Here is a 12,616-nt window from a genome sequence, read left to right as displayed (position 1 = left end):
GTTTTCGTTGTGACACCTGTGGGAATATGGGATGGTAGGCCATGTGTTGGCGGCGTGTTTCGGTGGGTGAGCAGAATGAAATGTGTGGAAATTGTGTTTTTTCCCCCAAATTTGGACTTTGCCGGGGGTTCTGGGTAATAAATTCTGGGGCGATTTGAGCAAGTCAGACCTCTGTGGATTCCCACAGGTGTATTGTTTTGGGAAATGCATGGGGTTCCCTGTTTTCCTTGCTGGCTTACACACCCTAGGCCCAAATCTGTAGGTTGTATCCCCAAGTGGTTTAGCCTTTTCCTTTTGCGTCCAGGTAGGTGCACCCACACATGTGAGGTACCTTTTTCATCGGGACACCTGTGGGAACGCAGGAAGGTAGGACATGTGGCGTTGGCGGCGTGTTTTGGTGGGTGGCCAGAGTGAAATGTCTGACAATTGTGTTTTTTCAACAAAGTTTGGACTTTGCTGGGGATTGTGGTTGATACATTCTGGTGCGATCCACGAAAGTCAGACCTCTGTTGATTCCCACGGGTGTCCTCTTTTGGGAAATGCATGGGGTTCCCTGTTTTCCTTGCTGGCTTCGACACCCTGGGCCCAAATCTTTAGGTTGCCCACATGAACAAAATGTGCTATGCCGAAAGGCTTGGGGTTACCAGAGGGTTAGCCTTTTCCTTTTGCGCCCAGCTAGTGCACCCACAAATGTGAGGTACCGTTTTCATCGGAACACCTGTGGGAACGCGGGAAGGTATGACATCTGTTGTTGGCGACGTGTTTCGGTGAGTGGACAGAGGGAAATGTCTCTGAAATTTGCAGGAAATAAACACAATTCTCAGACATTTCACTCTGGCCACCCACCGAAACACGCCGCCAACAACACATGGCCTACCTTCCCGCGTCCCTGCACGTCTCCCGAAGAAAACGGTACCTCACATGTGTGGGTGCAGCTACCTGGGCGCAAAGGGGAAAGGCTAAAACACGGCTAACCCCAAGTCTTTTCGGACAGCAGAATTTGTGGAATTCTGCTGAAGTGCACACCATACAGATATGGGCGTAGGGTGTCCGAGCCACCAAGGAAAACAGGGAACCCCATGCATTCCTGAAAAGAGGACACCCGTGGGAATCCGCAAGAGGTCTGACTTGCACAAATCGGCCCAGAATGTATTACCCAGTACCCCTGGCAAAGTCCGAAATGTGGCAGAAAAAAAACACAATTTCCGCACATTTCACTCGGCTCACCCACCGCCAACAACACATGGCCTACCTTCCTGCGTTCCCGCAGGTGTCCTGAAGAAAACAGTACCTCACATGTGTGGGTGCAGCTACCTGGGCGCCAAGGGGAAAGCCGTGTGTGTGTTGGTCATATTTTTAAAATTATTCGATCCCGTTGTTGGATGTCTATAGTGGGAAAGTATAAGGGTATCTAATAAGCGCTGAGTTTTGAAAAATAAATCTAGTTGACCAGTTGGGACGTGAAGCTTGGAAAACAAAACCTCTTCAAGAATACAGACACAATCAGAATCCAGGAGTTCAACAATTCTATTTTCCCCTACTGGTGGTCTAACGATTATCAGCATGGATTCTCAATTTTTGTCAATTCAATCATGTCCCACTCCTGACACCACATGTAAGGAAGGCATGGTATCAAAAGTGATGACACACAAAAGTGATCACAGTTCAAGAGTGTTTATTGAACTTCAATTGGGTTTGAAAAACATCTATCTAATCCTAAATCTAAAGATGGCAGCAAGCTATGACCATCAAATAATAATAACGCAGTCCTAATGGAGTCTGGTGAAAATAAAAGGGCCTATACTAATAAACATATTGTCAATCCTTACTTCTAAATACAAATGGTTTGGGAAATAATATTAAACAAAAGAAAAGTTTTAAATAAATTATATGTCAGGATAGTTGAGCCGTTGGCTTCCCTTCCCCTCATTTTTAGCACGGGACAAGGCGGCACACTCAAGCTTAGCACATACTCTGACTTTTCTAGCATAAGGATGCAGTTCAAAATCTCAGTATCGGGACCTTTTGTGTCAAAGTCTCTTTGCCATTCAAAGGCTCTTATTTCAGAGGGCCTGGTGCGTCAAAGAAACATCCAAAGTTCCTTTCTCCTCAGGATTCTCATATGCAGTTTCTCTGGTGATTCACCCCGGGTCCCCCTCCATCGGGCTCAGACCCACTGTAACGCAAAACCTTCAATTGGTCTCCCTCCACTGGGCTCAGACCAAATGTATCTCATTTTCGAAACTTTCTTTACTATATCAAAATCGAAGACTTTCAACTGCGCAGGATTTTGCTTGACACGTTGCAGGACCACTTCAATTCACAATTCTTTGTTTTCTTCTTCATATAACCTTTTAACGTTCACTTCTCACGCTTCTCAGCTGGATACCTTACAGAGACCTTCGATGGAGCACCCACTCGTTGCCGCACCACTCGGTCAAAGGTATCGTACCTTGTTTTTAAAGTTCAAACACTCATCAGCAGTTCAACTTACTTGCGTCTTATCACACGCATTCTAATAATGTTCATTCCAGCACTCGCCATACAATGTTGCTGCTTGCAACCTTGGTTTCAACACAGACCAGTCTTGTATCAGTCTCCCCAACTCACCGGCTGTGTTGATTTCACAGACGTTGTTTTTTTCTTGGAGCCAAGGACGGTACAATGGCGGCTGCTGCTTCTCCCCGCCTTGATTAGTGACGCGGGAGGGCCCCGGTTATCTCCAATACACAATAAAGGATTCTTCAGCCTGGTTTCCTGGTCTTAAGATTTCTAATCTTGAGGGCTCTTGAAAGCAATGGTTTCTTGTCAGAAAGGTCAAGGGAATTTCCCTCCTTGCGATCCCCTTCTGTTTTGCCGTCTTTCTTCGCTCGTTCAGCTGCTGCCTCGAAACTGCTGTTTCTTTGTATGCTTTGCCCCGCTCAGACTGTGCTTTTGTGCTCCGCCTTTTATCCATGTGAGGAAGCTTAATGGATTAATGGAAGTCAGGTGTGAGTGATGGTTAGTAATTACCTGACCATTGTATTGGGACGCGTCAGGTCGACTGCTCGGATGTTGGTCTGTTTTCTCCCGGAGTGGGCTGTCCGTGTGAAAGTGTTTGTTTTGGAAAGCGGGGCTGGGGTAGAGTTCCTATGTATCCTATCCGATAGGATGCGGTAAAGGTGTAGCAGGGAAGGGGATACTGCATCTCGCCAGACGGAGTCCCACTCCCTGAAGTCCCCTCACCCAGGTGATCCTCACGCACTGGTCCACCCCCAGTAAATGGGTCCAAAAGCTATGGCTGTGTCCTGGCCACCTGGATGACAGATCCCCAGGGACTAGTGGGTGAGACACCTTCTGGTTTCTACAGCAGTCGCACACATTTTAGCCAGGCTTCTGCAAATCACCTTTTTGTATTTGTGTACGTTGGATCCATGGACTGTCCGAAGACCCAAATTGAACTTACTTTTGCGTTTTAATGAATTTTCAGGCTTTTTAAGTAAACACTGCTAGACGGATATTCACCAAAACAAGCAAAGATGCTGCACCATCGCCAGCTTTTCATGCAGGTTTGGTGTAAATCCGTACAACAGTTTTTTGATGTACAGTAAGCGAGAGCAACATTTCCCTATGTGAGGTTGAAGAGGAAATGCAACTTTTGGTGCCCCCTTTAACTTTACTCCCTTTGCTGGAAAAGAAAGAAAGCTAGAATATACACACATAAATAAACATTTCTGTTTTATATTTCAATTATATTTAGGAGGAATCTTTGTAGGGAACGGTTGTTTGTAAGACATGTTTTATGAGCCATTGTGATAAAACCTAAATACAAATACCCAGTTTTCCAATGAAATAGAGTTTGCGGTTGATATGATTGTCATAAAAAAACATTCAGATTCTGTTTATGAGATCTTCATGCTGTAGAATAAGGAAGAACAATGTAGGCCAATTTATAGTCATAGTTAAACAGTGAAAAGAACTGGACTCACAGTTACTAAGCAGAGAAGCAGCTTTAAACATAAACTCTTCAGACTTTCAGAGCCATCTCCACAAAGAAGTGAATCCAAGCTTTCCATTAAATCCTGTAATAGAGAACACAGGCTTAGTTTCCGACTCCCATATGAATCATTATAAGGTAGAAAACAGACAAACTTGTGTCAAGCTGGCACATCGTGAATGACACATAACAAGCAAATAAGAGTTGGGGCAGGGATCACTTGGCACATTGAAGGGTAATTCTTGCAGTGAAGAACAGTGGCCTAGAAAGAATAGGTCAGAATATAGGTAGCAAAGGGGTGGCGTCCTACCACATGTATTTGGTCACTTTACATGCATATTTTCCTGTAAAGTTTCAATCATTTAACATATTTAGTATATGTAGAGCAGAGTTTCTAAGCTGTCTCTCATATAGGAAAAGGTGAACAAACAAACTTTAAAGGTAACACTTTAGCCTGTTTATTTAGCCAGTGTTTAAAGATGCAGGTTTTAATACCGCATTGTGTTTACATTGCAATTCCTGTGTTATCCTAATATTCAAATGATATATAAAAGAACATACACATAATCAACAAAATGGTGAATAGTCACAAACAAAAATACACAAACACGTGGTGGGCAGTTTTAGAGTCGTGCGAAGAATAGTAGTTGGCCTCAGTATACAGCACGTAGAATCTTGAAGCTTTTGAAAGGTCAACCAAAAAAATGATATGTAAAACAGCCAAAGTCAAAAAAGACATTCTTTCTGGCATAAGATGTTTTGAAATTGGCTGATGGAAAAGGGACCTAGTCGTTTGTCTTGGTCTACGTCTGGAAATAGATCAAATGTTTAAACGGGGTAGGTGGAAAATTCCCACAGGGTGGAGTGGTCCCGTGACGTTTCGGCTGTGAAGCCTTCTTCGTGGGCCTCGACTGGGTTTCCCTAAACCGGGGAACCAAACAAGGAAAGGGGGTAATAAGAAATTGGGTTCACCGTAAAACAGAAGGCCAATTGGCTCTAATACTGACATGCATTAAGAAATTAATCCAGACCACAGAGGCGGACAGTATGCATCTACTGTCCTGTAGTTTGTGAGCGTTCGTGACTGACCTGGATGAAGAGTCGAAAGTGGCAGGTTATAATTGAGGTGGGGACCTCGTTTTCTCTTGGGTTGAAGCTGGAGGGTACCCTTAGGCCCGAGTCTTCATCCTGTATGGTTGGTTCTTTGTCCTTGAAGAATGCTTTTCGACGTATTGTCCTAAAGAAGGTAGACAATTCTTGGTAGAATTGAAACCAGTTTGTAGTGGTAGTAGGGTACAAAGGAGAGTCCTTTTGTCAAAACTGTAATTTCAGCTTTTGACAGTTCAATCTCGGTTAGATTAAATATGGGGATGTCTTCTAGTGTCTCCATCGACTGCGTCGTCCTCTGGGTGGTTGCCCCCACTGTTGGTAGTTGTAGAGGTACATAGGTATGGGCATTGGGGTGGTGGGCCTCAGTAACCTCCTCTGGGGCCCCTTTTCCCCCATAGCTATAGCAAACTGACAGCCACCATGTTTGCTCTCTTTTTCGCTCTCCAGTAACTCCAGTCCATTAGGTTCCATACTAATTCTAAGAAGATACCTTCCCTAATCCTATGGGAGCAGAACCCTCTGCCTCGATCCGAGAGGCAGAAGTGCCACTTTCGACTCTTCATCCAGGTCAGTCACGAACGCTCACAAGCTACAGGACAGTACATGCATACTGTCCGCCTCTATGGTCTGGATTCATTTCTTAATGCATGTCAGTATTAGAGCCAATTGGCCTTCTGTTTTAAGGTGAACCCAATATCTTATTACCCCCTTTCCTTGTTTTCTTCCCCGGTTTAGGGAAACCCGGTCGAGGCCCGCGAAGAAGGCTTCACAGCCGAAACGTCACGGGACCACTCCACCCTGTGGGAATTTTCCACCTTCTACCCCGTTTAAACATTCGATCCATTTCCAGGCATAGACCAAGACCAACGACTAGGTCCATTTTCCATCAGCCAATTTCAAAACATCTTATGCCAGAAAGAATGTTTTTTTTACTTTGGCTGTTTTACATATCATTTTGTTGGTTGTACTTTCAAAAGCTTCAAGATTCTACGTGCTGTATACTGAGGCCAACCACTATTGTTCACACGGCTCTAAAACTGCCCAGCACGTGTTTGTGTATTTTTGTTTGCGACTATTCACCATTTTGTTGATTATGTGTATGTTCTTTTATATATCATTTGAATATTAGGATAACACAGGAATTGCAATGTAAACACAATGCGGTATTAAAACCTGCATCTTTAAACACTGGCTAAATAAACAGGCTAAAGTGTTGCCTTTAAAGTTTGTTTGTTCACCTTTTCCTATATGCGAGACAGCTTAGAAACTCTGCTCTACATATACTAAAAATGTTAAATGATTGAAACTTTACAGGAAAATATGTATGTAAAGTGACCAAATACATGTGGTAGGACGCCACCCCTTTGTTTCCGGGAATATAGGTAGGGCGGTTCCCAATTTAAATGTGGGCTAGTACTTTAGTTCATTAGATGCGGCACATTTAGGAGGCTAAGAGGGGGAAATACTGACCTGTGAAGTGGAGCCAAGCTAAATATGGGCAGCTCATCCAGGAATGTTAGTGTACAGCGTGTGATAGGTAAAAAGAGGTTTGGGAAGGGACGAAGGCATGGGTGAGGCAAAATCTGGGTGGTGGAGCGAACAACCTTGTGTCCATTAACTAGGCACACCGGAGGGCAGGGATTCAAATGCAATCTACAAGTTTCCTGTATTCAGTTCAAAATACAACCAGAGAAGAGGCCTCTACTAATCAGATTTATGTAAAGCCGTCACAAAGGTTTATACTATGTTGATATTTTCTCAACCATTTACTTTCGTAGGAGCACCTGATGCACCAAAGAACATTTGAAAACAATACTACAGCCAACAAAGATGAGCTAAGGTTAGACCGGTAGACAATAGATGACTTTCAAATACAGATCCAATAAAACATTTAAAATATTAATATAATGATGATTAAATTTCATATAATAATGAAAGAAATATCACAACCAAAATAGGCAGTTTATTTCTTGTTATGCGCCACATGCCCTTAGGCCTCAGGGCGCACAAAGAACAAGGACAATGAGACAGAAACAAAACATGCAATCAGGGGGTGTCTGGGAATTAGCCGATTTTTGGACAGAACAGGTGCGTTTTAACTGCTTTCTTGGAACTTGTCTAAACATACAATCAGGAGGCGTCAGAGAATTTCAGTTGCAAAAACAAGGTGGGGTCCTGGGAGTCTCTCGGCCGGCCAATAAGTCCTGGTTTCGAGAGTCTTACCCAGATTCTTTAGCTCACCATCTCATTCACAGAGGAGAAATATCCATAAAATATCAGTCTTTGTCCTGCACTGGGGCAGTCCAGCACTGAAATGCCAGGCAATTCTCCTCTGAACAAGAGTACCAACAGCAACCCCAGACACGTTTCAGCCTTGTTGGGCCTCATCAGTAGGGTGGAGCTGTGCCTCATTTGTTTTAGTGTCCGTTCACATTTTCCTTTTAGAACCTAGAATCATTCTGCAATCCTGAAGACTTCTACCAGTAGGTCATGCCCTTAGAGTTAAGGAGTACACCTGATAAATTTCAGAGATGGTTGGAATATGCAGCCACTGACCTGGGAAGCATGGGGTGCCTCCAAATAGTGCCGCAGGCCCTTCAGAGAGCCAAGCTCACCATACATGCACCTAAATGCGAGATGGGGCAAAGTTCAATAATTTTCCCTGTATCACAAGTATGGTGGCGGTTTATTGAAGCCTCGTCAGAGCAGGGTTCTCACTGTCCTTGTCAGGGAATCTGCCCACAGGAAGGCAAGAACCTTTCTTTGAATGGGTACTAAACAAATTTCACTACTAACTATGGTACCATAGCGGCTGCACTGACATTGAACAAACTGTCTCTGAAGAGAGGTTGATATAGGCACATAAGTAGCTATCTTAATGGTTGTAAGAGGGACTAAGCCATGTTCCGGTGTTGAATGTACTGTATTAGAGCCATCATCCTACAGTGCAAACTGATGTGACTGACCTAGGAGTTGGTGCAGTCTTTAACACAACTTGGTGAAAAAGGCAGAGAACACCTTTTGTCATTCATCAGCTCCCAATGCTCCAACAGAGAGCAGAGATGGGCAACTGTCTAAAAAAAGCTTTATAACTGTTTAGACTTAAAAGCACTTTAGCTCCTACCTAGCAATGAGTACTTTTCAAATCCAAACAGACATTTAGACATTATATAGAGCGTGCCATGCGATACGTGCTGGCTGGCAGTGTTACTTCTGCAGCAAGAGTGGGAGGAGCTGAAAGGATTGAGTTTATTGGTGTTATTAGGAGGTAGCTTACTTAATTATATTACATAGGTAGGTGAAGGTGGTGGTAGAGCGGAGGTAGGGAAAGTCAGGGAGTGGAATCTACATTAGGCTTCCTGAAAAAAAGGAAATACTTGCCCAGACCTTATGGACAGATACCAAGGTGCTTTAGGAGGAGGCAGTATTTAAAATGTTTAGGAAGATTGAGCTAGAGGTGGGAACAATTGTTAGAGGATTTAGAATGATCGGTTAGCTAGACTGCATAGAGATAGATGCAAGGGAGAGAAAAGTGTTATTATGCTTGTTGCCTGTTCTCCTGGCGATTTGCAGGGAGTTCTTCTTGCATCTGAGACCCAGGTGTAATGGAACACAATTTTAGTCGGAGCAGTATGGACATATGTACACAGTTTTGGTATGATAATTATCTTTAATACTGCACAATCACTGCACTTTTCAAAGATACCTTTGAAGAGCACTGAAATAGATTTTACAGATAAAAATAATTTGAAACACACAAAATGAACTCTGACTTATTGCAAACTTTCTTTTGCTAAACACACCTTCATGCGCTGCTCTGCCTTGTCAAACCCCATCAGCATATTGATGATGTCAAAACCAGATGTGGACTTGTTTTTCTGATGAACTCCTCGAATTAAGGCACACAGGGTCTGAAAAATCAAAATTATAAAGAAAGTAGGTGAATGCCATTTTAGGGTTGATCCCCTTTCACGTAACACAAGTTTACCAGATAATAAATGCCATCCAGTATAAAAAATAAAATGGAATCAAAGCATACATAAGCACTCAACTGCTGGTTGATTGACACCATTTAGTCAAAAGCCTACCATGCAATTCCCACTTGACAGGGCAGAGATGAAAGCGTGCACAAAGCTCAATTTGTTCAACTTATACCACATGCCTGCACGACAAAAAGTTCATAAGATGTACACATAATTACATTTTCAATGGTGAAAAATCTTTTCAAAACCTTTTCGTTCAAAAGAACGCTCTGTCCAGAACCATTGAGATTTTGGTAAGGTTACAATCAGAAACGCCTATGATCTTGCTTACAATAGCTGTGCTGAAAATAATATTCTGTGGAGTGGTTTATTGTCACATTTTCTACATGCTGAAATGGTATGGAAAGACTTTCACATGCTTGTTGCATGGATGCTAATTTGTTCAGAGCCTAAAGACATAACAGCTTTGTAAATGATGTCTGAACCACGGAAAACAAATTAACTAATTGGGACATTCAAGATGACCCTCCAATAAAGACAGTCAAAGCAATAACATGTTTAAATACTAATAGTGCACTCTGATGCTCAGAGCGTTGACCTCTAGAAAACTCAGCTACAGGAAGCATCTGGACAAACCCCTATTCTTTCAACAAAGATTCATGGGACCGATCACGCAAGTTATGATTTAATAACCATTAAATGCCCAAAAGCAGACAGTTCCAAGCAAATATTAAATTACCCACTTTAGTCAAATCAAGACTTAAGAACAAATCCAGTCACAATAAGTTCAGTTTTGTCTGGGTGCATTCAAGAGGATTGTGCATGGCTTCTACAGGAAGTCTTAAGCGCAAAATAAATTCTACTTTTTGTAAACTCCTCCTACTACTACTACGACATCAAGCCAGTGAAATATACAAGTCATATTTTACTGGTGTGACATCACAAAGGGGGAAATTGCATTTTCTCTACCTCCCCAGAGTCATCTTATTCCAGACCAAAGCAGAAGAAGCCTCATGCACTGTCTCATTGGCTTCAACGTGCTCAGCAGCATGCCCGTCTCAAAAAAGGGAAGGTGAATGTGGGCTGCTGCTCAATGACATCGCTGAAGACATGAGCCAGTCAATTATACAAGCCGGTAGTTTATGAGCAGTCAGAGAGCAACACCCCACTGGGCAGTTGGCCTTTCTGTCACAAAACTGCTCCCGAGTGAAGCCTTGATCCCTGACAGCGCTCAGTTGTGGGCCTCTAACAGGGACAGCCCTGTCGCTCCATCATGGTCAGAACAAAATGGCACAACAGGAGGGAGGTGGTGGGAAAGCTGAAGGACGCCCTGTACAGAAACAATCGGATTTTGGGAAGTTTTTAAATAGAACACACATATGATCTTGCTTAAAATAACTTGATGGATGGCAGGTATTGTTTTGCATAGGGCAGGCAGAGTGGAGGGTACACAGAAGGACGATGGATAGGGTGGTATACAAATATTCTTTTGTTTTTTGGGAGCAGGGGTACAAACAAGGAAAGTTAGGGACGCGTGACAAGAAGCTATGTGTATATGTGTATTTGGTGACTGGGACGGGGGCAGGAAGGGAGATGCCCACCACATTGCATATACTTTCCTTGTGGCAGTCTTCTCCATCTGCTGCACTACTGGTCCAATGGGACAGCGCAGGTACTGGTTCAGCATAAAGAATATGAAAATCTATTTTTATAGGTGGCAAATCTATATTTATTGGTGGCACAATCGATATATAACAGAAAGGAGCCCATATTCCTGGCATTCATGGACCTGAGCACTGCCTCTGACAAGGTTAACAGGGAAAAACTGTGGAGGGTGCTCAGGTCCATGGATTGCCCTGCAGAATTGTTGACTGTACTCCAGGCAGTACATAGGAATAACCGGGTGTGTGTTCGGTATGCTGACAGAGGCCAATGTACACAGCACTCTGATGTAAAGCAGGAAGTGTGCCAAGGCTGTGTACGGGTCCCAGTCGTGTTTACCATTTACATTAATGGTTTCAAACAAGCCCTTCTAGATTTACAGATTATCCCAGAATAGGTAATCGGCCTTTTCCTATTCTGGCTTTTGCACACAATACCGTCTTAATAGCCTGTACCCCTAACGCACTCCAAAAGCTGATGAAGGTTTATGAATGACATAGACTTAAAGGTTAATTCTGCAAAGTCTGCAGTTATGGCTGTGATGAATCCTGCATAGTCCTCACAAAAACCTGTCTCCTCCAAGATGGCCAGGGAAAGGCAGACGCTTCCTGATCCTGACCCTGGGGGTGATATTAGCTGGGAGGATCACCTGGGAAGAGAAGGACCCCTGGGGAATAGGAGGACTCCGTTGGGTGAGATACAGTATTTGTCTCCCTTAGAGGAGCCAGTGATGCCAGAATATGCAATGGCTTGTTGTCAGAGTGAGATTTATTGTTCTAAAGCTATTCATCCTAGGGGTTACGAAACCCGTCCTAATCAATCATTTATCAGATATAAAGCTCCCCTCATTAAACCGGCCCACATCAAAAATGGTGAGAACTCTGGGGGCGCTGTTGCACAGCCTGCAAGATGGCCGCCTAAAGTAAGAGCTCCGTTCCTCGAGAAGAAATCCTACTGAAATATCCGCTATCACGCCATCCAGAACCAATTTGGATACACACCGAGGCAGAAGAGACAATCAGGCATACTCTGGCCAAATACTGAGTAAAATCCGCCGCCGCAGCTCGAGATAACCGTGCTACGAGAGATCGTGGATTTGGCGCCGAGGAGGCACACGCAGAGAGGGGGTAGGTTCCCTGTTCCACTCCAGCAGAGCAAACGTGAGCTGCAGCAGCCAGACGACACCCGCAGCAAAGTCCCGAGGCGGTCGCCACGCTAGGGATAGAAATATCAGCCCGACCCTTACCAGAGAGGGACACCATCTCCCTACCCAGCGACAGGAGCTCCGGGTGGCGAACACACCAGCTTGTAGCAGGGCTCCAGCTGAGCAATCTGGCGGAGCGATCGTGAGCTACAGCAGCCGGAGATAACCCGCAGCAGCGCCCCGGGGCCATGCAGGGGGCCAGAAACATTAAGCACGCTGCAATATGATTCTAGCAGAATACACATCTTTCCAGACTTTGCAGACAGCGTACAGACACAAAGAAGATCTTATGACTCAGTTAAGCGCCTCCTCCGGGCCAGACAAATCCCTTACTCATTATTGTTCCCGGCGAAGCTTCGTATACAACATAATGGAAGGGCACATTTTTTCGAAGACCCAGTAAAAGCGACAGCCTATGTGGAGTAACATATACCCGTACCCGCCCACCCCAGCACCCGGAGGCCGGAATACCACGCAATATGGAAGAGGAAAATATAGAAGGAAATGATTGACAGAGGCGAAGGTCACCGCACTCAACTTGGATAAGCCCTACACCACGTGAAATAGGCGACGAACACAAATTAACTAACTGAGGAACGTTGAGCTACATGGAAGACGGTGCAGTAGACATCAACCTCTGGGGTGCGCCCAACAGTTCACGAAGTTCACATCATCAAGTTG

General features: G+C 44.2%; 1 protein-coding gene across 2 annotated transcripts in view; it reads right to left on the bottom strand.

The window, feature by feature from the left end:
- Window positions 1–12,616, bottom strand: part of ARMH3 (armadillo like helical domain containing 3) — a 1,518,639-nt gene that overhangs the window by 1,239,712 nt on the left and 266,311 nt on the right. For both annotated transcript variants that reach the window (XM_069611618.1, XM_069611619.1), the window contains exons 5-6: window positions 8,890–8,997; window positions 3,969–4,061 (exon numbers count right to left, since the gene is read on the bottom strand). In XM_069611618.1, coding sequence (XP_069467719.1) covers window positions 3,969–4,061; window positions 8,890–8,997 — 201 coding nt within the window. The remainder of the gene's footprint in view (window positions 1–3,968; window positions 4,062–8,889; window positions 8,998–12,616) is intronic.

This window comes from Ambystoma mexicanum, chromosome 8, assembly GCF_040938575.1.
Source record: "Ambystoma mexicanum isolate Mex_15411 chromosome 8, UKY_AmexF1_1, whole genome shotgun sequence".
NCBI lineage: Eukaryota > Metazoa > Chordata > Amphibia > Caudata > Ambystomatidae > Ambystoma > Ambystoma mexicanum.
Note: the sequence above shows the minus strand (reverse complement) of the source record. Positions and strands in the feature narration are given on the sequence as shown.